The sequence below is a fragment of the Pan troglodytes genome, chromosome 11, assembly GCF_028858775.2.
Source record: "Pan troglodytes isolate AG18354 chromosome 11, NHGRI_mPanTro3-v2.0_pri, whole genome shotgun sequence".
In the NCBI taxonomy this organism is placed as follows: Eukaryota; Metazoa; Chordata; class Mammalia; order Primates; family Hominidae; genus Pan; species Pan troglodytes.
Genome location: NC_072409.2, coordinates 2,181,711 through 2,205,588, shown reverse-complemented (window position 1 = coordinate 2,205,588; position 23,878 = coordinate 2,181,711). Strand labels below are relative to the sequence as shown.

At 57.2% G+C, this 23,878-nt stretch overlaps 3 protein-coding genes across 12 annotated transcripts in view; 1 reads left to right on the top strand and 2 right to left on the bottom strand.

The window, feature by feature from the left end:
* QSOX2 (quiescin sulfhydryl oxidase 2) overlaps positions 1-13,385 on the bottom strand; it is a 38,975-nt gene extending 25,590 nt beyond the window's left edge. For both annotated transcript variants that reach the window (XM_016962088.4, XM_016962089.4), the window contains exon 1: positions 13,043-13,385. In XM_016962088.4, coding sequence (XP_016817577.3) covers positions 13,043-13,370 — 328 coding nt within the window. In that variant the 5' untranslated portion in view covers positions 13,371-13,385. The remainder of the gene's footprint in view (positions 1-13,042) is intronic.
* Positions 13,386-17,031: 3,646 nt separating this feature from the next.
* Positions 17,032-18,714, top strand: LOC129136006 (uncharacterized). The gene is made up of 3 exons (XM_054658638.1): positions 17,032-17,125; positions 17,781-17,916; positions 18,210-18,714. Exons 1-3 carry the CDS (start codon positions 17,032-17,034, stop codon positions 18,712-18,714), a joined length of 735 nt encoding a protein of 244 aa, XP_054514613.1.
* Positions 17,529-23,878, bottom strand: part of CCDC187 (coiled-coil domain containing 187) — a 53,034-nt gene continuing 46,684 nt past the window's right edge. For 5 of the 9 annotated variants that reach the window (XM_063787161.1, XM_063787165.1, XM_063787162.1 and 2 more), the window contains exons 22-24: positions 23,531-23,667; positions 22,483-23,149; positions 17,529-21,959 (exon numbers count right to left, since the gene is read on the bottom strand). In XM_063787161.1, the coding sequence (XP_063643231.1) occupies positions 20,419-21,959; positions 22,483-23,149; positions 23,531-23,667 (2,345 nt within the window). In that variant the 3' untranslated portion in view covers positions 17,529-20,418. The remainder of the gene's footprint in view (positions 21,960-22,482; positions 23,150-23,530; positions 23,668-23,878) is intronic. The other 4 variants (XM_063787164.1, XM_063787166.1, XM_063787168.1 and 1 more) reach the window with 3 other exon arrangements.

Here is a 23,878-nt window from a genome sequence, read left to right as displayed (position 1 = left end):
CCTCAGACACATAAACAGGGAGGCAGAGGAAACTAAGAAGTCCTCACTTCATGTCACTGACAGGCTCCTGGAAACCGTGGCTTGAAGCGGAAGGACACATAACAAAACCAGTTTTTTTTCTCTCATCCACGTTATAAGGAAATGACGTTGACAGAAATGTCATTATCTGAGGACCTGCCGTCTTCCTCGCACTTCGCGTGGCACTTTGCGGGAACCGTTGAGGCTGTGCAGTGAGCGCTTTCCGCACAGGGCGGGCAGCCTCCCTCACCTCCTGTCCCCTCCTCTTCGTGACACATGGGAAGGGGTCACCTTGACCAATATGTCTTTAAACTGCGCGTGTCCACTTAAATACGCACATTTTTTCAACAAATGTATTAGGAAATTTTTGGGAGATATGTGACAATTTGAAAAATCTTGCAGATGAGCCACACGGCCTAGAAATATCCAAAAAATTAAGAAAAGGCATGTCATGAATGCAGAGACCATATGTAGATGCTGTTTTATCATTTACTACCACAAAATACATACAAATCTATTATAAAAAGTTACAATGCATCAAAACTCACACACGCAAAACTTACAGACCACACACAGCACCATTCACAGTACAGAGAAAGGTAAACCACTGTCAGGATACAGCGTAAGTCGGGGCCTGGCGGCTCATGGCTATCATCCAAGCACTTTGGGAGGCTGAGGCCGGTGGATCACTTGAGCCCAGGAGTTTAAGACCAGCCTGGGCAACATAGGGAGTCTCTGTCTCTGCAAAGAATTTTAAAATTAGCCAGGCACGGTGGTCCCAGCTACTTAGCAGGTTGAGGTGGGAGAACTACTTGAGCTCAGGAGGTCAAGGCTGCGGTGAGCCGAGATTGCACCACTGCACTCGAGCCTGGGTAGAGTGAGACCCTGTCTCAAAAAAAAAAAAAAAAAAAAAGAAAATCATGGAGGAGAAAGGACATCTGCCTGAACAGGTATTTTTATGCAGGCGAAAGTGCCCTATTAGGGAAAAAATGCCACAAAGGACATGAATTAGGAAGGAAGAGGAGCGAGCACCGGTCGGGAGAGGCTGACTCTGCTGTTTGTGCACATGCTGCCGGGTGTATCGGCAGGACTGCCCTTAGCTATAAAGCCGCTAACCCTGAGCCTCGAACAAGAAAGACAAACAGCAGCTGCCAGTCTTCTGGTTGCACGAGAAGGCCTGGGCAATGAGAAACACTTTTCCAGATGCTTTGTCCCTGAAGCCAGGAAGTACCTTCCAGTAAGGGACTGCCTTTTACAGTGATTTCATCTTGCTGAATGCCCCTGGCCACGAAGAACTCATGAGTTCAACACCGAAGGCTTCATCAGTCTACCTGCTCCTCAAACACAATGAGCCTTACTCTAGATCTGGGGTCCTAAGGCCCTTTAGGGCTCATTACACAGTCCTCTCAGGACGGCCAACATGGTGGCAGAGAACCTCACAGAGGGAACATGATAACAGCTGGAAGGACTGCACCACTGAAGACGCCATCGTTGTTACAGGAAGAGCCGTGAAGGCTGTCGAGCCCACACAAACTCCCGCTGGAGAAAACTGTGTCCACAGGCTGTGTCTGACCTCACAGGATTTATGACAGAGCCAATCAAGGAAACCATGAGAGGTCGTGGATGTGGTCAAAAGGGTAGGGGAGAAGGGTTCCATGAGACGAATCGTGCAGCAACTCAAGAGAACAGAAGACGACGCTGTGGAGCCAAGTGCCTCCTCACCAGTGCCAAACACAAACGCACCATCACCTGGCAGGACTCTCAACACTCGAGACGGCTTTTGCTTTCTTCTATGACACGGACCCTTTTCTAAAACAGGCACTAAAACTAAAGCAAACAGTGGAAGGAAGACTGGGACCACACAGAAACCGTTTAGAGAAATAAAAAGCAAGAAAGCCAGACAGAAGGCACGACGTACCTCCATGAAGTGACACGGAACACGCCTGCCTCCCCTCTACTGCCTCCACCTCCTCTGCCGCTGCCACCTGGGGCAGGACAAAGGCCTTCACGAGGCTCCACCTGGGGCAGCCTGGCCGGGACAAAGGCCTTCACGAGGCTCCACCTGGGGCAGCCTGGCCGGGACAAAGGCCTTCACGAGGCTCCACCTGCGGCACTTCCTGAGCAGAAGGCCTACTTCTCTTTTGTGCGACGATCTTCTCTAGCCTCCTTTACTGTAAGAACACAGTACGGAACACGTGTAACACACAGAGTTTGTGTCAATCGACCGTTTGTTACTGGTAAGGCTTCCAGTCAACGGTGGGCTATGAGCTCAGTTTCTGGGGAGTCGCAGGTTATATACACATTTTTGACTGTACAGGAGCTGGCACCCCCCCCCCAGCCCCCAAGTTGTCTGAGGGTCAACTGCACACGTAACGGGAGTGCTGCCCTTCTAACTGAGCCCCTGGAGGGCCGCCCAGATGTCCGGCAGATGTCCCACACCTTTTCCAGCTCAGCGTTGACAACGCACCATCCTAGAGCAACGGTGGCAAATTCTTTTTGGCCTGACAGAGACACTTAATGGAGAAAAAAGTGACAGAGTTCACACAGCCCCTTCAGGGCTAGCACGCTGGCACCCAGGAACCTTCCTGGGCGTGAGGCTGCTGTCACTAAGACCTTTCCTGTGGACCTCGCATCAGCAGGTGGAGACGGAAGCAGGGCCCTGGAGGAAGCCCCGATGGCCACCCCCGGCTTGGGAGCAAGGCTGGTCTCCACGAGGCCCCCCAGCTCCACTGCACCCACCCCAGCCTCATCGCGCCACACCCCAGCGACCACAGGCGAGTCTTGCTCTGTCATGTCCCCACACATCTGGACTGTGACCCCCGCTCCCTTTACCGGGCTTGTTCCTATTTGCCTTCCAGGTCTCCATCCGAATGCCACTTCATCTGAGTCTACCCCGACCGCTGTTCAACTGGCTCCCCCGCCCATGGCCCATGCTCAGCAGACCCTCCTTGCAGGTGGAGACCCAGCCAGGCAGCTTCACATCCAGCTCTGCTGCTTACTGGGTTTTGAGAATTGGGGTAAGTAACAATCTCTTCTTGCCTCAGTTGCTCCACCTGTAAAATGGAGATGCCAAGGAAGATTCATCTCCCAAGGGCAGTGTGAGGATCGGCTGGGTCAAAGGCACGAGTGCTGGCACAGCACACCCCCCGGAGCAGGGCCAGGACCAACATGCCCACTCAAAGGCCACGTCCCCACGACGGCCACACCTGCAGGGACTGACAAGCATGTGCTGGGGATGCAGGACCAGGGACACTGCTGGGCCCTTACGGGGAGTGACGACCAAGGAAGGAGAGAAGGAGAGAAGACAACTCAGGCTGGCAGAGCAGAAGGGGAGGCGGCCGCAGGAGCACCTGGAGTCAGGGACACCGTCATATGGAAGACGAGGGGAAGCCCTAAGCTGGGCTCGGGCCAGTTCACAAGAGGCTGCAGATCTTGGTGCAGACTTTGTTCTTTGTCTCAACAGCCACGGGCAGCCACTGATGTGCGTGGAGAACTCATAACCCCCACGACGTCTGAGTGAAGGAAGACGGTGGCCAGTGAGCTGGGTGGCCAGCAAGCATAGAGCGCTGGCATCAGCCAGAGCCCTGAAGACCACCTGCTCCCCTCTCCCTCGCGCTGGGTCACACCCAGGCGACCCGTGGAGCTCTGGTGGCTACAGAGGCAGCATGGCCCAGTGGTGGCCAAGGCTGAGCCGTCTCTTCTCCACATCCAAGACCACGGACTCCGGGCACACAGAAAGGCATGGGTCTCCGGCTCAGCACCTGCAGGCACTTCCTCTATGAACATTTTCACCAGCGACACTCTCTGGCCTCAGCTTCGGGAGGAACTGGGCTGTGGAGAGCAGTTTCCATCGTAAGGGTGATGTATGGAACTTCGCAGCCACCTTAGCTGAGGGAGCAGCCAGTCTCCCTCTGGGTCCGAAGTCACTGGCAGTCAGGGTCAGGGCCGGGATGGGGGCTGCACCCCACCAAGTCAACCCGGACCTCTCCCAGTCTAGACTCTGCAAGCCACCTGCCACCCACCACCTCCACTCAGCTGTCCCAGGCGTCGTCACAACGCTCCTGACCCTCCACCTCCTCCCCACTCCCTGCTCCGCACAGAGAGCCAGGTCGACAGCTCTCCTCCATGGGGCACCCGGAGACAGGACTGGCTGCTGCCCAAGGACAGAGGGCTGTGTGCCGGCCCCTGGGGAGACACGCGGTGTGCGGAGATGGGGCAGATGCTAGGTGGCAATGGTGATGTTTCTCCTTCAGCCAGACTAGATGGATATTCACAGGTATCTGAAACAGGCCGCCCTCTGAAACAGGCCGCAGCTGCCAGCTTAAATAAAGGCGACAGAAAAAACCCACCTTGCTTTCCCTCGAGTTTTGGCCAATCTGAGGCTTTCCTCACGACAGCAGGAAGAGCCAGCGCTGCAGCATCACCCAAACCACAGGCCCCCTGGCCAAACGGGTGCTCCAAAACCCAGCATGCGCCCCGAGACTTACACGGGTGCACTCCTTGACACCTCTGATAAATAAAATACCGGGTGAATTCCCAGCGTCAGGAGTGCACATCTGAAGCCTGTCCTGTGCCAGCGACACCTGGAGCCCGTCCTGTGCCTGCGTCACGTGGAGCCCGTCCTGGGTCTGCGTCACCTGGAGCCCGTCCTGGGCCGGCGTCACCTGGTGCCCGTCCTGGGCCGGCGACACCTGGAGCCCGTCCTGGGCCTGCATCACCTGGTGCCCATCCTGTCCCACACCTGGAGCCTGTCTTGTGCCACACCTGGAGCCTGTCTTGTGCCACACCTGGAGCCCTTCCTGGGCTGGCGTCACCTAGAGCCCATCCTGTGCCACACCTGGAGCCCGTCCTGGGCTGGCGTCACCTAGAGCCCATCCTGTGCCACACCTGGAGCCCGTCCTGTGCCACACCTGGAGCCCGTCCTGGGCCTGCATCACCTGGTGCCCGTCCTGTGCCACACCTGGAGCCTGTCCTGGGCCGGCGTCACCTGGAGCCTGTCCTGTGCCACACCTGGTGCCCGTCCTGTGCCACACCTGGAGCCTGTCTTGTGCCACACCTGGAGCCCATCCTGGGCCGGCGTCACCTGGAGCCCATCCTGGGCCTGCATCACCTGGTGCCCGTCCTGTGCCACACCTGGAGCCTGCTCTGGGCCGGCGTCACTTGGAGCCTGTCCTGTGCCACACCTGGAGCCCATCCTGGGCCGGCGTCACCTGGAGCCTGTTCTGGGCCTGCATCACCTGGAGCCCGTCCTGTGCCACACCTGGAGCCCATCCTGTGCCGGCGACACCTGGAGCCCATCCTGTGCCGGTGACACCTGGAGCCCGTCCTGTGCCAGTGTCCAAGTAGAATTTTCCAAAAGCTAAACACACGATTCTCACACAAACGCAGAGTGAACGTGCATCAACAATGTTGTTCCACTGGGACTGCTGAAGGAAAGGGTGAGGCCAGGTGGGGAGCACAGAGAATAGTGCTATCTGCCCCCAGGGACAGTGCACAAAGAAACGGTCCTATGGGGCAAGAAAACCACAACCTTTGGGCTTTCCTTGTCTACCAGACAGATGAGGTCGGCGAGCTCACAAGTAACCACAGAGCCTGGGCCCTTAATCAGCAGTGAACAGCAGGATAAACACACAGATGTCCGTGCCCCAGGTCACAGCCCTTGGGCGAGCCTGTGCAACACCCCAACATGATGCTGAGAGGACACAAGACTCAGCTTTTTGTCCTATTTCCAGGTTTTACCTAATATTTCCTTAGCAACAGGATGCAGAAAACTAGTCAGACGGGGAAACTGATCAGCCAGGGGCCAGGAACAAGAGCCGTGCCCTGGGCAGGAGCGAAACACGCTGCTCCGCATCTCGGGTGCGTGCCCACCTCCCTGCACCCTCTCATGCTCCAAGAAGACAAGACATGGCCTTCGGTAACTTTTGCCCAAACACTGTCTACATGACCTGAAACCACAATTCTACCAGGAAGGCACAGACTTCCCCTTTGTTCCCTGAGGATCCCTCACACTTCAGGGAACCCTGAGCTGGCCTTCCAAAGACAACGCTCCCCGGGCCTCCTTCCCGCCTCGCAATCCAGGCCCTGAGCAAGCCCGGCGGGCAGCCTCCTCCCACCTGCCTGTGCCAACCCTCCCTCTGCCCCTCAGGCCCCAGCTGCCACGCGCGGCCTGGCCTCTCTCACACATCCCACTGTGCTCCGCTGGTTTCTGGCCTTCAGTTCTCCAGAGAGCAGCCAGAGAGTTTTACCTAGAAACCAGGTTTCCCTGCTTAAAATTGTTCTTTGGCATTCTGTTGCTCAGGAAGAAGACAAGCACTGTTCACTGAGCCTGCATCTGCCTGCTGCGGGGCCCTCAGGGACCTCGTGGTCGCCCCCTTGAGCGACCAAGGCCCTATCAAAGTCCTTTTAGCCGGGCATGGTGGTACCTGCCCATCGTCCCAGCTACTCAGGACGCTGAGGCAGGAGGGTCCCTTGAGCCCAGGAGTTCAAAGCCAACCCGGACCACACGAAGAGACCGATCTCTAAAACAAAAGGTCCCCTGGACACTGCAGTCTTGGCAGTCTCGGGTCCTCTGTGCTGGCCATGCCCCTGGCAGGGCCTTCACCTCGCGGCTCCTCTCCCAAGTCGCTGCCCTCTGACGCCTTGCTCTACCACCCAGGGCCACTCCAGTTTCTTTCTAATTGGTCTGTTCATTTTTCTAGGAGTTACAACCTATAGGTAACTTATTTATTTTAATTTGAGACAGGTCTCACTCCGTCACCCAGGCTGGAGTACAGGAGCGTGATCACGGCTCACTGCAGCCTCAACTTCCTGGGCTCGAGTGATCTTCCCATCTCAGCCTCCTAAGTGGCTGGGGCCACAGAAGTGGGGATCTTGCTATGTTGCCCAGGCTGGTCTTGAACTCCTGGGCTCAAGTGATCCTCCCACCTTCCAAAGTACCGGGATTACAGGCGGGAGCCACTGCCCCAGCCACTTCCTTGTTTTATTTGTCTTCCTGTTGACTGTCTGCTACTCCCTCTAAAGCACAGGCTTCCTCAGGCGGGGACCTCCCTGCTTTGTTCCCTGCTGTTCCTCCAACAGATGAATTTCCAGCGCAAATTCATCCCGGAGCGTGAATTCACGCAGAGCCCCTGCACACACTGCAGGGCGAGGGAAGTCCAGCTCCATCCACCAGTCCGCAGGGGCAGCACCTCGACCTGCCTCGGTAGAGCTACGCTCCCAACACCACCACCCCACTCAGGGTCAGTCCTGGTGAAGGGGCACGCGGGCACCTCACGTCGCCTTTGTCTGTCCTTGAAAGAATGCCAGGCCGTGTGCTCAGGGAAGGCCGAGCAGATGAGGGAGAATTTCAGTTACACAGGCCTCCCTCAGCAGCTGAACAGGCGCCAGGAGTCCCGGCAAGGACTCGGCAGATGGACGGTATTCATGGCAACACAAAAGATATGGTAGTCCATATTATCAAATCAAATACAAAACACGTAAAAGGCTTAGCTTCAGGGCACTGGCCTCATTCAACGGGTACCCTCCCCTTCTCCTGCTCTGCCCACCTGTCTAGCTCTGAACCTCTAAAGCAGAATGCAAATGGCCTGCTTTCATTGGGCCTCTGGGGTTAGAGCCAGCTGAGAGGCACAGGGTGTGGGCAGGGGCGGGGGTGCCCAACCCAGCACAGCCAGGGGGTTCCAAAGGGAGGCAGAAATGAGACCGCAGGTCTATTCTCACTTCTGCTCAAGAGCCTGGCTATTTTAGGACTCCAGTCTTAAAAATACTTGGGAAATAATTAAGCTTCTATATATAGTAGATTAACATTTATTTCAAATGTGCTTGTCAAATAACTCTAATACTGAATCTAACAAGGTTAACTCTTTGCTGCTTGTCACGTTCTAATGAAAAAGTCTACAGAAGTCTAATGTATAGTCCAGTATCAATTCGTTCTAGAAAATGATTACAGTAAAGATAAAACAATCTCCCAAGTTGAAAGGCAACTAGAGAGCTGTGTTTAAGGGACAGAGGTCCACTGCAGCCTCTCCTTCCTGAGTCAGGGCCATGCTGGGGTCTCGAACTCCGCACACCAGTCCGTGGAGAAGACCCTCTCTGGGTGGAGCCTCCTCTTGGCTGAGCAAAGGTCTTCTTAGCTGAGCTCCAAGTTCAAGGCACAAGTTTGGAATAACAGGCCTGGGTAGAAATGAAACCCACCTAGCGACCAGGAGAGCCTAACACAAATCACCTAGAAGTTGCCAAGGGCTGGTCTGAGAAAACCCGGGCACACGCTACGGTTGCCTCATCTGGGGACTGAGGGCAGGGCTGGGTCCCATGGACTCTTGATCCCCAGCATTTAACTCAATTCTGGTAAACCAAAACTACACGTTCTTCAGCCTCGAAGGCTGCTCCGAGGTGACAGCAATTCCAATGCTGTTTATCTGTTGGTAGGGAATGACAGTCCCTCAGCCCGTCCTCTGTCAGGGAAGCCCAAGCAGTGCTTATGACCTGGGTCACCTGGGTCACTCCATGGCACGACGACCGGCATGACACAGCGGAGACGGCTCCCTGGACGTGGCTGTAAGGCCCTCTTAGCAAACCATCCCGTCTTACTTCAACAACAAGTAAGTGGCCTGGGTCTCTCGGTGTAGTCTCAGATGCACCAACCACAGCCACTGGGGAGGCCAGCGGGGAGCCCGGCTGCTCCGATGCACCATCCTTTCTGTAAAATACTCATGTGGTCGCCACAGCGGGGCTGCATTAAGCCATTTCTGGGCCCGTAAGGAGACAGGAGGCCTCCACTGCCCAACTCTTCCTCCTTCCACCCTCTCCATCCTCCCGAGTCCAATGAGCACCTGGCGGCTCTCACGGGCCGTCAGCCCCGCCAAATGCCCGCTGACACCTGCATGTCCCCCTCCCTCTGGCCCTTATTGTTTCTTTTTCCAGTAAACGGACAATGAGCCTGTGGTGAACACCAAGTTCTAATTCATCTCCAAGAAGCCTGCAGCCTAGTCGAGTAGACAAGAAACCAGACCAAGTGGGACAGAGGAGCTGGCAGCAATCACAGAATGCCCTACCCTTCCTTCAGGAGATGTCGGATGTGTCCAGCTCCCAACCCCCACCTGTCCTCTACAAAGACACAGGAATGAACTGCCATGGCTCCAGGTCACCCACACCTGGACACCCATCCCGGCCTGTCACTCAGCTGCGTGACCGTGACTATCCCACGCAACCTCACGTGCTATCACCTGCAACATGAGCGCCCCCGCACTCCTGAGGACAGGTGTGGGAGGACTCGGCCTGTTCCACGCAACCTCACGTGCTATCATCTACAACATAAGCGTTCCCGCCCTCCTGAGGGCAGGTCTGGGAGGACTCAGCCTGTTGTGGGTGGCAGCCTGCCGTTTTCTCAGGCTGACCAAGTGAAGGAGATGGGAGGGAACAGGCACCAGGGCCACAGAGGGCGCACGGGGACACAGGCCCTGCCTTTAGGGTGCACCCTCTTGTCCACTCAAGACTGCAGAGGCATTTCGGAGATCTCACCGGTCAGACGGGCCAAAGTGTAGCCCCAGGCCCTGGTGCCTCATCTTCCATCACAAACCCAGCAACCATCACTGCCAGGCAGATCTTCAGGAACCCAACAAGGTTTTGTTCTGCAAAGTACTTAGAAGTGACAGGCTTAAGCCAAATCTCCACAAACACTAGAATGACACTTGGTCACACCAAACAGTACACCTTTTGTTTCTTAAGCCACCTTCTTATAAGAAAAAACATTTATTTTCCCAACCTTGAAAAAGCCAGTCAAGAGCTAAAGTTCAATCCAAATTTCTGAGGAAAACAAAGGTGCCCTGGCCTGTCCTGCTCCTTCCAGCTGGAGGCTCCTGGGAAGCAGAGCCTGCACCTAACCATCCTCTCCAGCAGCCACAGGCATGGAGAACGCAGGGCGTGGCGGGTGCTGGCCAGGGGGACCAGTGGGAGAAGGTGGCTGGACACTCTAGGTAGAAGTGGGGGCCCAAGCCATGGCCTGTGTGCCCCCAAGGGATCAGCAGGATGACCTAAGTCACAGGTGATTGATCAGGGCCACAGGTGACTGATCTGAGTCAGGTCAACAGGGACATAAGAAAACATGAGAATGTTGACAACGGGAATGCCTGCATGCAGCCAGACCCCTACACTGCCACAGGCAATGGGCGCCCTATCCCTGTGGGACAGCTCCACGCAGGGATGACAGACAGGGAGCCAGGCGCCAAGCAGACAGTTCTGAGCTGGCAGGTCTGGGCTGGGGCTGTGGAGAAGCAGGCATTTCTAACAAGGCCCTAAGTGGCCCTACTTTGAGAGTCCCAGCCTTAGAACAGCTCCGGGGACTCCTCAGTGCCAAGGGCCTTTCATCCCTTTCTACCCGGACTCCACCTCCCACAAGCCTCATGGGCACAGCTTGGCTCTCAGGACTGTAAACCAAAAATAAAATCCTCAGTCCCCTAACTGACTGAACTGAACCCCCTCTTGGCCAAGGAGACCCCAGGGCAACCTGAGGAAAGAAATTCCAGGCCCTGACGGCAAGGGAGGTCAGACACGCCTGGTTACACCACCTCCCTTTGGAGTTTAGGCAGAGCTGGCCAGCGTGATGAAACAGAGATCACAGACAGACAGCACAGCCTCAGCAGCGACGACACCAAACTCCAGCCTGACTCGGGTACAGCACCGCATGACAAACAGCACACCCTGCAGGAAATCAAAATATTTCACCCCCAAATACATTTATTTCCCTGACATATTTGAAATGGTCCTGCAAACCTGTCTTTTGTGAGGGAAATTTGCATCTGTAGAGAATCTCCCTCCCTTTCTAGGTCTTTCCTGGATCTAGCAGACATTTAACGAGTCTGACAGCATTCAGGTCTGAAAAGAGACATTTACCCTCTATTCTCCCCAAGGCTGCTGCCTGTGAGGCTTCATCTACTTAACCTTGGCCTCCACAGCCCCTTTAGCTTAACTCAAGCATTTCTCTTTGCTGACTTCAAGTCTTTAGACAAAGCTTAACTCTTTCAATCAATTGCCAGTCAGAATCCACCTATGATCTGTAAACCTACCCCTTCCTATACCTTACATGTACTGATTTATGTCTCTCTGCCTATAACTTCTGTCTCCCTAAAATGTATAAAATCAAATTAACGTGACTGCCTAGAGCACACTTTCTTAGGACCTCTTGACACTGTTCCCCGGGCCATGGCCACTACACTTATTGGCTCAGAACAAACCTCTTTCAGTATTTTATAGTTTGGCTTTTTAGCCAACAGGACCCTCTGCCTGGGCTCCCTGAAGCCCTCCCCCTGCTGCCTGGTCAGGTCACTGCTGTCTTTCACTTTCAGCCATATCCTCCTCCAGTCTCAGTCTCAGGCACAAGCCTGTTCTTCCTGTCGTGACTGGGAAGACAGTCAGACCCACTAAAGGAGGCTTACTGAGTTGAGTTCATCACACCACTGGGTATGGACGTTACTGTGTGGCTCTCAGGAGTGGCCTTTCTTCTGAGCTCTGGGGACAGTTCTCAAGGCTGCCTATGTGCTGCTTCGGTTACAGAATTTGCAATCTTTGAATCTGGTACGATCTTTAGACTTCAGCAACTCAACTGAAAAAAAAAAAAAAATCAAAACCAAAACCCACAAAAAAACTGACCAAGTCCTGCCAGGGCCACCTGCATTTTAATGAACATATCTGCTTCTGCCACTGAATAACACACAAGAACTGAAGGGTTCCCTACGTGATTGAATTACTTGTTTGTTTTCCTAAAAGCAGTGTCTAAAAACCCCACTGAACAGTTTTTCTGTCCATCTCTTCCAGTCTCTGACCTCAGTTCTGAGTCAGGTCAACAGGGACATAAGAAAACATGAGATCAAAGAGGAGGAATCCATTAGAATCAAAAGGCCCCAGCTCTCTAAGAGGAGAATGCATTTTAAAGATAACCATTTACAGTAACATACAAAAGCCCTACTTAGACTTGAAAAAAAGTTTCTTTACAAATCTGTTTGCGATGAGAAAAATACAGCAGGATTGGGTGTAAGGCATAAAAACAAAGGTGCAGGAAGAAAGAGTAGCAATTTGTTACAGATCTTGCCCACTGAAACATGTAATTTGAGGTTAGCACAACACAGGAAGTCCTGCCAAACCTCACTGGGTCGGGAGGACCTCCTACTTCAGTGATTTAAATACCATTTTAAGGGAGGGGTGTTGTGAATGCCCCCTCCCACGCCAACTCTGACCTGTAGAGCAGGCGAGTAACTTCGTGACTGGTTAACAACGTGCGACCAGATGAAAGCACTAAACAATAAAGTGCGGAACACTACCAGCAGTTTGGTGAAAGATTTCTCAAAGGCTGTGCATCTGTGATCAAGGAGCCCACCAATGAAATGCTTTGTAGAGTTAAAAAAAATTGCTTTATAGGTTGTTTTGGGGTATTACAGAGAAGTCTCCAGAGTATTTGGATTTCTAAGTTGTGGGTTCACTTTGAGCACCCACTATATGGCCAGCGATCCGAACCAGAAAGTTAATGATGAAGGTTCAAAGGGAATGGGGTGGCTACGAGTGTGGAATAGGAATGAGGGATCCTCAGAGAACAGGAATTCTGGGCACTGAGGATGGGGTGTGTGGACGCTAGGAAACAGCTAGGGTAGGAGGCCTGGAAGGTCAATGAAGTTCTTGGGGCTCAAAACATAGGTATTTTGAGAGCTGGGATACGGGAGGGCTTCCCTATCCCCAAGTGTGCGGTGAGGGCTGCGGGAGAATGGTTTCATTTTGACTTGAGACAGCACAACTCGTCAGGATCTAACGGGGATTAACTGGGGGAGACATGGGGAGCAGCTGGCTTAGTCCCCTGCCCCTGGAAAGGCCAGGGTTGGTCCGAGTCGGGTGCCTCTGTGGGGCAGGAGCTGGCTCTGCGGTAAGGAAAGAAATACGGGGGAGGGGCCCCGGGACCCGTCTTCTGGGGCGGTCGCAAGGGGTCCCGGAAGGCCGCGGTCCCGGGGGTCGGGGGTCCCCGCGCGGTGGCGCGCCTCACCTCGCACATCCCCAGCCAGGGCCCGCCAGGTGGGCGCGTAGCCGATGCAGTGGCCACACCACGACGAGTAGAACTGCACGAGCCACGCGGCCGAGCTGTTGGCGGTGGCCCCGCGCACGCTGCCGCTGTCCAGCACCCACACGGCGTCCTCGCCCGCGCGGTACAGCCGCGCCGCACCGCCCGCGCCCGGCCCCACCGCCGCCGCCGCTAGCAGCACTAGCAGCCGCGGCAGCCGTGCGGCCCGCGGCGGGGGCGAGCGCCGGGCTCTCAGCGCAGGTCCCGCTCCGATTCCCGGGCTGCGCGCCACCGCCGCCCCGGCCGCCGCCATGTTGGAAGTGCCGCCGGCGCGCTGAACTTTCACCCTGGCAACCACCGTCACGTGCGCCGGCGCGCCCGGCCCCGCCCCCGCGCGCCCAGTCCTGTTCCGCCCCGCCCCCGCACGTCTGACCCCGCCCTCTCTCCCCGCCCCCGCCCATGCGTGGCAGCCCCGCCCCCAAGAGTCTGATGGCGCCATCTCCCCGCCCAGGCGTGGCAGGCTCCGCCCAGGCCCCGCCCCACCCCGCCGCGCGTTCCCCAAACCCCTTCCCTGAACAGGGCCAGGTGGCCACATTTAGCAAATGGAAGTGCACGACGCCAGGTTCAACGTGAATTTCAGACAAACAGTGAGTCGGTTTTTCAGCCTAGGTCTGTGCCATGCCTGAAATACAAATTTAACAAGACATTCTTAGACGTAAAAAACTATTCCGGGGTTCTTTTACTTGGCAACCCCACCTGGGGCTTCAGAGGGTCTGCAAGCCAGCCTCGACTTTTTAATATGATCTTGGAACGCTTAGAAAATGCAGCAAAAAACATCCACTCAAAGTCAGATGTGTTGTGTGCTACCTTTTAGGATGTTCCAGTCGAATGCAGCTTCACGATTTGGAAATGAAATCATATGACTTTTTTGCTTCATTGAACAGGATACCTGATTTTTTGTTGTTGTTGTTCCTATTCCTAATTTTTACACATGTCAAGATTTTCTCTGAACTGTGTGACCAAAACAAAACAAGGGAGTGGGCGAGCCTGGGCAACATAGCGAGAGCCCATCTCTTAAAAAAAAGAAAAAAGCCGGGCATGGTGGTGCACACCTGTAGTCCCAGCTACTTGAGGGGCTAAGGTGGAGGATGGCTTGAGCCTGGGAGCTTGAGGCTGCAGTGAGCCGTGACTCTGCCACTGCACTCCAGCCTGGATGACAGAGCGAGACCTTGTCTCAAAATAAATAGATAACTGTATTGTGGGGTTCTGTGTAAGATTTTGTTTAAAAGGTTTTGCTGCTAACAATGGTTAACCCCAGATGAGAGGATTCTCCCCAGAGGGCCCCTGGCCAAGGCGTCTGCTCCCTTTTCCTCACGTCCTGCGTCTCCCCGTTCACGTTTCCTTCCATCACCCACGTTTCCTGGCTTCTGCTCTGTGCCAAGCCCTGGAGACAAATCAAGAACAAAACCGAGCCCCCAGTGTCCCTGGCCTGCATTTGGGCAGACCCAAAACAAACCAACGCGTAAAGCAGCCACCGCGTGCTATGAAAAGCAATGAAGCCGGACACGGAAGCAGGTGCCAGCAGGGCTGCCGTACAGAGGAGGGTGGGGAGGTCTTTGAGAAGGTGACCCGAATGGAGAAGGAGGTGAGGGAGGAGGCACACATGCAAAGGCCCTGGGGCAGAAGGGTGCTGAGCACGCTGGAGGAACAGCAAGGAGCCGGACCTGGTGGGAGCGGAGCAAGCTGGGGGAAGCGTGGGAGGGAAGAAAAGCTGAGAGCCCGAGCGAGACCCAGGGGGCCTCACAACCTGGGCCGCAGACTCAGACTTTGATGCTGAATGGGGGGGTGGCCACGGAAGGATCGATGCAAGGATGCAGCTCTGCCCTTCCAGTTGCAGAGTAGGAGGGGCAGGAGGGGAAGCAGGGGACCTGGGAGGGGCCGCCACCTCCTTCCACAAGCTGGAGGGACTCCGGGGAGGGGTGAGAGGCAGTGCTGGTGGAGGGGTCGGCTGAGTCTGGGTGGAGGCAGAGGGTGTCACATTCGCAGAGTTTGGGCCAAAGCAACCAGAGGAATGGGGTTGCTTACGGCTGAGACTAAATCCTGCAGCGGCGAGATGGGAGAGCTATGCTGGGGAGGATGCCATCAGTTTGCTTTGGACCTGTTACATCTGAGCAGCCTTTTCAACCTCTAAGGGAGGTGTCAGGTCAGGGTTTAGAAGTGGGAGTCGAGTCTGGAGCTCAGAGCTTGAGGCTGCTTGAGGTCCCCCGGGGAGGCTGTGGGACAGAGGGGAGGGCCACACGCTGAGCCCCAGGCCTCCAGAAGGAGCAGCAGCGAGGTGGCAGGGGAACAAGGAGTGGAGGAAAGGAGGCTGATCTGGCTGAGACAGAGGACGTCATGAGCCCAACTGGAGGGGCACATTCGGAACATCGGGGCAACACCTCACCCCAAACCTGCTCGGTGAAACGGAGCCACCCCTGGGACCAAGCTTAGCCCAGCACTTAGAGGCCACACCCCAAAACAACCAGAGTTTCTCCCATCTAAGGCAGGGCGGGGGAGGGGAAGGGGTTAGGATTGAATCTCGGAGTCTAGGTAAGAGCTGTCTGTGCTGAGCCAGATCCTGCCCAAAGCCTGCGTGAAATCTGCCCCCCCCCACCTGCAGGAGAGGCATCGCACGTCGCTGTGGCAAAGGCCAGGTGACTGCAGGCGCGGTTAGCGTGCGTGCCGCGGAGCGAGAAAACACGCGGCCAGTGGCCATTTTCAGATGCCCTGACAGAGACAGCTCTGGCTTCAAAGAGATCAAAATGCGGGGAGATCACATCTCAGACCTGATGAGATAAGGCACTGTGCAGGCTGAGGCAGCAGCATCTTGGACCTAATCTGCTGTGTTGGATCCTGATGAGCCTGATTCCGGGAAGGCCTCCAAGATTTCCAGTTGATCTGTTGTTCCCTGTGTAGAGCAGGTACTTGCCGTAAATCCCACCCTTAGGGCACAAAGCCTTGATGCTATCTGCTTCAGGTTTCTGCACGTTCCTTCTAAACCAGCCTCCCCTATGGCAGATAAGCCCTGGGCCTGGGGGTGGTGGCGGGATCCCGTCTGTCGGTGCCTCCAGAGACATAGATGTGGCTTCCATTTGTAAGTCCCTACTAAATGTTTCTTCCTGAGAAACTGGACTTGTCAGCCTCTTTCTTCTGCCTCTCAGCCTCCTCCATCTTTGGGGCAGGTTTGCACAGGCCTGCCCATCGTGGAACAGGTATTGATATTCCTGTTTTACAGAGGGAGAAACTGAGGCTCAGAGGGCTGACTACTGTGTGAGGTGAAGGGCACATGGCATGTATGTGACAGAGAGGAGGGCCTCAGGCCCACGTGCCTCCCAGAACCCAGGAGGGCCCACTCCGATGCTTGCGTTGGAGACAAAGACAGAACCCAGCTCTGAGCCGCCTCCCTTTCCACATGGGGAGAGCAGAGATGAGGCCCAATGGATTTCAATGGCCCCGGCTCCAGGACTTGCCCTGCTGTCCACGTCTCCCCCTTTAGCAGGAGTTTGGCATGGAGGGCTCAGCTGCTTAACGACCACCACCCATTTTGGGAAAACTTCTGAGGAAAAATTCTGCACACCTGTGCCAGCCCCTGAGCACTGGCGACGTGCCCGGGACAGTGCCTGAGGGAACAATTCTTCATGTCCTCACTAGGACACCATGAGGAGGTGGGTGGCCACCCTCCAGGGACTGTGGACATGGAGGCACGTCTGGGGGCAGGGGCTCCTGCCAGACCCCTAGGGAGAGGTGGAGCAGGGCCCAGGCAGCCTCAGAGCCCCAGCTGGCTCCCAGCACCAGTGTGGTTGGTGCTGTATCGGCTACAGCCTGATGGACATGGTGAGTGGAGGGCAGGAGAAGGGCGACCGGGAGCCCCGGGGCAGGGCCAGGGCCAGGGGGTGTGTGTGATCCCATCCTCCGCTCCCAGCTCTGATGCTGCCATGCGGGGACAGGGCACCGTGGGATGGCTGTGGGACCTGCCAACACTCTTCCAGGACCCCAAAGCTGCCTGGGGAGCTGGGAAAAGGACGGCTTGTGAGCCTGGCTTTGCTGGGCATGAACGGGCCAAGCTCGACCCTGGGGACAGAGAAAATGACCCGCAGGGACCCTGCTCCGCCTGGGCAGTGAGTGAGCTCTCCCAGCGCCCTGGGTACCTGGAGGCTGTGCTTCCCAGGAGTGTGTGCGGCCGCCACCTTTCATAAAGGGCCCCCGGCCTTCATGTGTGTTTTATGAGGGTGGCCGTGATGGCCACGCAGGGCAGGGAATCAAAGGGACTCATAAAGTTTGTCTGATGATTTGGGACTCGGAGCACTGCGGACACGTTCACGGGCATTTTATGCAGGAGGGAACCGTTAAGCAGGGAAGCTGAAAGAGACAGATCACGGGAAAATTAAATGTAGGGTTTAACTGAGAAATAATCATTTTCTATGAAAGATAATGACTCCTCTGGAGGCTGGTATCAAGATTTATTGGCCCAAGCGGTGACGACAGATCAGAGCCCAGGCAAGTACAGCAGGAGACCTTGAAGGGGAGGAACCTTGGATTACCATCTTGCCCGGTCAATATATCTGAATGCCAAAGCCCTCCGCTCTGTATATGTCCTGTTGGGAGATTAAATGCGTTTACACCTCTGGTGGAGCGGCTTTTTCTCCGGTGCTCAGAGTAACCTGACGGCTCCGGCCCCCTCCAGGGCCGCTGTCCTCGGAAGCCCTGGCCTGGGTTTTCCTTCGTTCCTCACGACCAGCCCCCTTCAAGGGCACCCTGCCACCTGCCAGCGACGCGAAGCACCTGCTGGGCTCCCAGGGAAAGTCACGCTGGTTCCAGCTGTGACTGCAGCCGCCACCACATCGCGCCACACGTCAGCACCAACCACGTGGCAGCGAGCCTGGGAGCCATCCGATTCGCTGCAAATCTGCGGGGCTTCAGTGGGGGAGATTTATCGTCATGCCAGATGCGTGTGTGTGAGATACATAATTCCTCTCACACGGCCTCATAAATCCAAAAGGGTCAGCAATAAATGGAAAAAAATAAAAAATCACAGACTCATTTGTTCAGAAGACTAGAAGGGGATCAATGAGAAAGCTGTAGCTCAGCTCAAAGTTTGTTCTGAAATCGAGAGCACGGAGCAGGAACACATTCCCCACTGGATCCAAACCTCTGCATTCTCAGGTGGGCTGGGCAGGAGCCGGCGCAAAATCAGATGCATGGCCCGAGCTGGGCTTCCTGTGCACATGGTGAATGGGGACCCGGACACAGGCCGGCCATTGTTAACGGCACCTGGGGCTAAGCAGCCGCCCCGGGGCTGGAGAAGGCAGGCTGGGTCCAGCTGCTCCCGGGCAAGGGGTGTCTGGAGAGGGGCTCTTGCCTCACGGCAGGGGGCCCAAAGAGGTTCTAAGGGGCCTGGGGTCTCTCACCAGAGCTACGGGGTAGAGGGCCCTGGCAGCTCCGTGTGTCCTGTGACCTGGCATCTTAGGGCTTTGCCAGGCCAGCTTTGTGATGCCTCCCACCAGACTGCATGCATAAAGTCTGGAGTATGCTCCTCTCTGAAGTGGAGGAGGCCTGAGGCCCTGGACAGGAGAAGCCACATCCTGGAGGGATCAGTGCTGGGACACAGATGTCCCTAAGGCCAACACGCTGCTCATCAACTCCACATTCAAGAAGAGACCCTCAGATTCAAAAGGGTCCCAGAGAAATTACAGGGGTCCCAGTGAATCCTCTGGAAGCAAAGAAAAGTCCATGGCACCAGGAGAAATCAGCTGCCCTGGCCTTCCAGGCACAGCAAGTCCTGAGCATGCTCCAGAAGAGACCTTGGACCACTGATCCCCAGAGGACAAGCCCCCGGCCGTGCGGACTGCGCGGAAATGACCTTGGGCCCTTGAGCCGCGGCTTCCTCTGGTCTGTGCAGCTCAGGTGTGAGACACCCATGCCCAGTCCACCCAGCTGCACGTCATGTGCTGGCAGTTTGGGTATGGGGGGGAGCCTCCAAAGTCAAAGCAGGCAGATGCCCCTGACTTCTAAGCAGGGCTCAGGGGTGTGAGTCAGCACCAGCCAGGCCCACCCCAGCTCTTCTTTCCCCCAGATGTTCTCTCTTCCTCTCTTGGCCTTCGCTGATCCCCATGACCCCCTTCCTGGCATAGGCGCTGCTCCGCCCCGTCCTCGTTCCTGCTCTTGGTGACTCTGACTGTTCTTGCCTCTGGGCTGCAACGCCTTTTCTTGGACGCCTCTTCGTGGCTTTGATGCGAAGAAGCAGGTGTGCAGTCCGGGCCTGGCTTCAGGTGACCGTCCTGCGGAGCCGGCCGCCCACCCGGTCCACCCTGGGAAGGTCCAGGCCTCTAGGTTCTTACTCCCACGTGTGCATGTGTATGCCACACACAGCTCACAATGACATTGTGGACGCCTGTGCATCTCTGTAGTTCCAGAAAACACTCCCTAGGGGCTGCACCTGGGGGCCTGTGTGGAGAGAGCTGCTAAGGAGTCACGCAGGACCCTCCTGGTGAGCCGCGTGGAGACCAAGTCCACTGCCTGGTCTCTCTCCACACCTGGGAGATGGGTACAGCGGCCTGAGTCTGTCTCCAGGAGTGGCTTTCTGCCCAGTGAGCCCTCGGGCCTGGGTGGGTCCTCTACCTGGCGGCTCAGGCCTCCCTCAACGTCCTCACCAGCATGCTCAAGGGACCCAGACTTTCCACTGGCGGCCAAGGGCACTTGGCCTGGGAGAGAGGCTGCCGGGGCTGCCAACCAGGGACATGGAGGTGTGGCTGCCTGTGGGGGTGTGGCTGCCTTCCTGTTCTTACCCAGCATTTCTTTGGGGTCTCGGCCCCTGGTGGGGGTCTTGGCCAAGCAGGCTCGGCTGCCCAGGGACCCCGCCGCAGGTGAAGCAGTGTCCAGGAGCTCATCCAGACCCACTAAGAGCTGCCCCGCCCGCCCCCCCCCCCCCCCCCCACCGGCTCTCTGCACGCCCAGAGCTCTGTGCTCCTTCCCAGGGCTCTCCCCGACTGCCCAAGACCTCCTCAAAGGCCACATCAGCCCAGAACCCTGTGCCCAAAACAGGAGCCCAGTCCGCCGATCATCACGTCCACGTCACCAGCTGCCAACAGCCCTGACAGACCTTCCCTGGCCACAGAGGCCACTCTGGATGGAGCTGGGGGCTGCACTGATGGCCCTGGGAGCCCTCCAGGGGCACTGCCTGACCCCTCACACGACGAGTGCCCTGGCCAGCTGACAGGTTCAGGCCACTGGCTGCCTCCAGCCTCATCCCCTGCTGCAGAACTGCATCTACCCAACTGGTCAACGCTTCCACCCGGACCAGCCACCCCTGGGCAGAGCCCCGACTACTGGGTTCCCGCCAACCCCTGGGGCCCAGGAAACAGTCCCTCCGGCAGACTCTCCTCAGACAAGGAGGACAAATCCTGGGTGGTGATGGCGGTGTCCTCCTCGAGGGGCCCCGAGGGCGGGGAAGGGAAGGCATCCGAGCATGGGTTGGTGTCTTCACCATCACTCTGTGCTTGGGGAGTGGGAGGAGGTGGGGGTAGGGGGGCCTCCCTGTGGATGGAGGACGGGAGGTCGGCACTGCCGTAGGACAGCAACTCGTCCACGGGAGACAGGATCTCAGTCAAGACGTCACCGGCAAGTGGGGGACAGGCTTCCTCCAGGACAGTGGGGGCCCCATTCCCACCAGGCCCAGGCGCCCGGCTCTCAGCTACTGGAGGTGCCAGCCTGCCTGGGTCCCCAGGAGGAGCCTGCAGGGTCACCGGGGTCTCGGGCTCTGGCATGAGGTGCGGGAGTTTGCTCTTGATGGATGGACTCGGGTCAGCATCCTGGGTTCCCTCCTGGTAGCCAGAAGTCTCTCCTCCTTTGCCGAAATCTGCCCCTTCACTCAAAGAAGTCCCCGAAGGAAAGACCAGCAGTGAGTCCAAGTCACCGGCAGAAGAGATTTGGGGCGGGAACACCACACCGGCGGCCTCAGGGGGTGCCTGGAGGGCTTCTCCTGTGTCTGACACCCCCGTCAGGCTCTTGCTGGTCCCAGAAGCTTCCCGCCCCTCCCCAGGCCATGAGGACGGAAGAACCACCTGGGGCTCCATGCCGCTTCTGACACCCCCTTTCAGGCTCTCGCTGGTCCCAGAAGCTTCCCCCACCTCCCCAGGCCATGGGGACGGAAGAACCACCTGGGGCTCCATGCCGCTTCCAAGGCCCAGTGAGCCACCTGCAGGCAGGGAGCTCCCCGAGGCTGGCTCGGCCCCGGTACAGGGTTCTGGCAGGTCCTCCTCGCAGTCCTCCTCCCAAACTTTGCTGGAGGCCTCTGACAGCTCTGACCCTGACCTTGGAGAGGGGATGTCTGGGAAAGGCAGTAGCCAGCCTGCCTTTGGGCTTTGCTCCGGCGCTGAACCTTCTGCCACGGCCGTGTCCAAGGAGGAGCCACGCAGGGGGCCGGCCCTGCGGCCCTGGGGCCTCTGCCAGGTCACCTGTCCTCCACCCCCAGGAGCACTGCCTGGCCGAGGCTCACCCTGGTTTGACCGCCAGGACAAAGGTAGGCCAGCTTCCTCCGAGGAGTGCCGGGCAGAGAGCTCTCCAGGCCAGCTGAAACCTTCATCTGGGGAGTCTTCAGCTTCCAAGCCGGGAAGAGAGCTGGAGCTCCCAGAAAGCTGGATCAGGGTAGCCGCTGCTTTCTGGAACTCCCAGAGAGAGGGACAGGACAGGCTGCTCACAGAAGCTGCTGGGGAGGTGTGGGATGACACCGTGGCTTCTTCCGAAGGCCCCCAGCAGGTTCCAGAAGCAGACTCAGAGCCTGGACCGCAGGAGGAGGTGGTGGGTAGAAGGGGACTGCCCTGGTGCAGGATTGGGGGCGCCGCCTCCTCAGGGACCACAGGAGCTGCTAAGAGAGGGGACAATCAACAGTGGTCACCCTCTGCACCCTGGACCCCATGCATATCCCACGACCCCCAAAGCCAGGAGGTCAGAACAGAGAAACACCCTGAACAGAGGCAGGAAAAGCGTCAAGGGTGCCAGCGTGGTCCACCCTTGTGATTCCAACCCAGGGGTTCACCATGCCCACCCCCACCCACACGCAATGAGTCATGTCCAGGGGCCTTGCCGAGCCTCGGGCACCCGGCCTCATAGCACCGCAGCTGTGGTTCAAGGACTGACTGGTTGGCTCTGCCTTGTTTTATTTTCATTAGGGATGTGGGTGGATCCAGACAGAGGATCCCTGACCGTCACTCACCTCCCCTGGCAACCCTGTGATGGGGAGGTGTGTGGGCAGAGCCCCCCAGCTAGGCAGTGGGGAAGGCAGGGGCTGCGTATTGTGGGGAGAAGCTGGCTCTGATGTAGAAATGGCCTTGGGGGACCCTTAGTGGGGACTCGATGGCTGAAGGAGGGGCTGGGGGCTGGGGCATTACCTGGGGAGGCAGCGGCCTGGGCAGCCTCCAGCCAGGTGGAGGAGACGCCGGGGACCTCCTGCTGACAGGCCTCCGTCCTGCAAGCACATTCGTGGAGAACCCTGTGGGGATCATGGTCCTCCTGGCCTCTTCCCCAGGGCCCACTGTCAGGGACCCCACCGGGCTCAGTCCACAGCTCACACTCGAAAAACATCCCAGCCAGTCCTCTGCCACCACCTGAGTGACCCTGAGGGCAAGGGCTCCCCGAGGGCTTGTCTTTGGGGGCATCCAGTCTCAATCCCACTGGATCAGGTGGCAGAGAGGGGGGTGGGGCTGCCACTCCCAGGGGGTTCGAAGCGGCTCTGCTGACCTTGGGCTGATTCATGGGTGACATTTTTATTTCCAAAAGTGGGTCAGACCCGGGAGGGCTCAGGGTGGGTGCAGGGCTGTGCCCCGGCAGCACAGGTGTGCCAGGAGAGAGTGAGGGTCCCCAGAGCAGGGGGACAGGGGGTGCCGGCTGAACCCGTCTCCGTGCCTCACGCTCCACCCCTGCTCCAGGGAGCTCAGCCCCACACCTCTGCTCCCCCGATCGCCAGCTCTCGGTTTCCTGGGACTCCTCCACGGGGCTCTCAGCAAAATCCAGCCCCAATTCCAAGCCCTCTTCGCTCATGCTGTCCTCAGCCACCTGCTGGAGACACGTTGCAGAAATGACACTGTTGGGGTGTGGCCTCTGTCTCTGTCCACCTCCCGTAGCTGGATGGAGCCCCTGTGCTTTCAGTGACCACGGTTAAGGAACAAAGACCACCCAAAAGAGGGCTGTGGAGACCCCCACTTGCCAGATTCCCCTCCTCCCATTGGGCCCTGCCACCATGGAAAAAAAGTCTGTTTTTCTGCCCAGGTGTTGAGTCTTAGGGTGAGACCCAGAGAACTGGCAAACCTCAGAACTGAAGGCATCTGCTGGGAAGGGCCCTGGGGCACCCATGGGATGGACCAGGAGACCCCTCAGGGCCACACAGCAAGGCCGGGCCCCACACAGCCCACAGGAAGGGCACGGCCACACCCGACTCACGCTGGCTTCTTGGGGGCCACAAGGACCTTCTCTGCCCCAGGAGCGTCGGCTGCGTTCCCCGAAGCTCCCCACATGGCTGTCTGTTGGAGCCCGGGGCTTCCTTGCTAAGGAAGGGCCGGGCTTGGTCTGAGGGTCTCCTGGAGGGCAAAGGGACTGTCAGCGCTGGTGGGGACAGAGGCAGGGAGCAGGAGCAGCTCCCAGGAATTCCGAAGCCACATAAAACAAATCTTAAAATTCAAAGTGGTGTACACCTTTCTGCAGTGCTTGGTTAGTATGAGGGCGGACAACATACATGGTAGTTTGCTCCTAAAATGATCCTGTTATTGGACAGTTAGTGATCAAAGTCCC

Bases quoted from the DNA above. Each gene is read 5' to 3' on its own strand.
- LOC129136006 (XM_054658638.1), top strand. From the start codon at position 17,032: ATGCGGGGACAGGGCACCGTGGGATGGCTGTGGGACCTGCCAACACTC. The intron at 17,126-17,780 runs GTGAGCCTGGCT...GGCCCCCTCCAG, and splicing joins AGCTGGGAAAAGGACGGCTT to GGCCGCTGTCCTCGGAAGCC. The intron at 17,917-18,209 runs GTGACTGCAGCC...TGAAATCGAGAG, and splicing joins AAGTCACGCTGGTTCCAGCT to CACGGAGCAGGAACACATTC.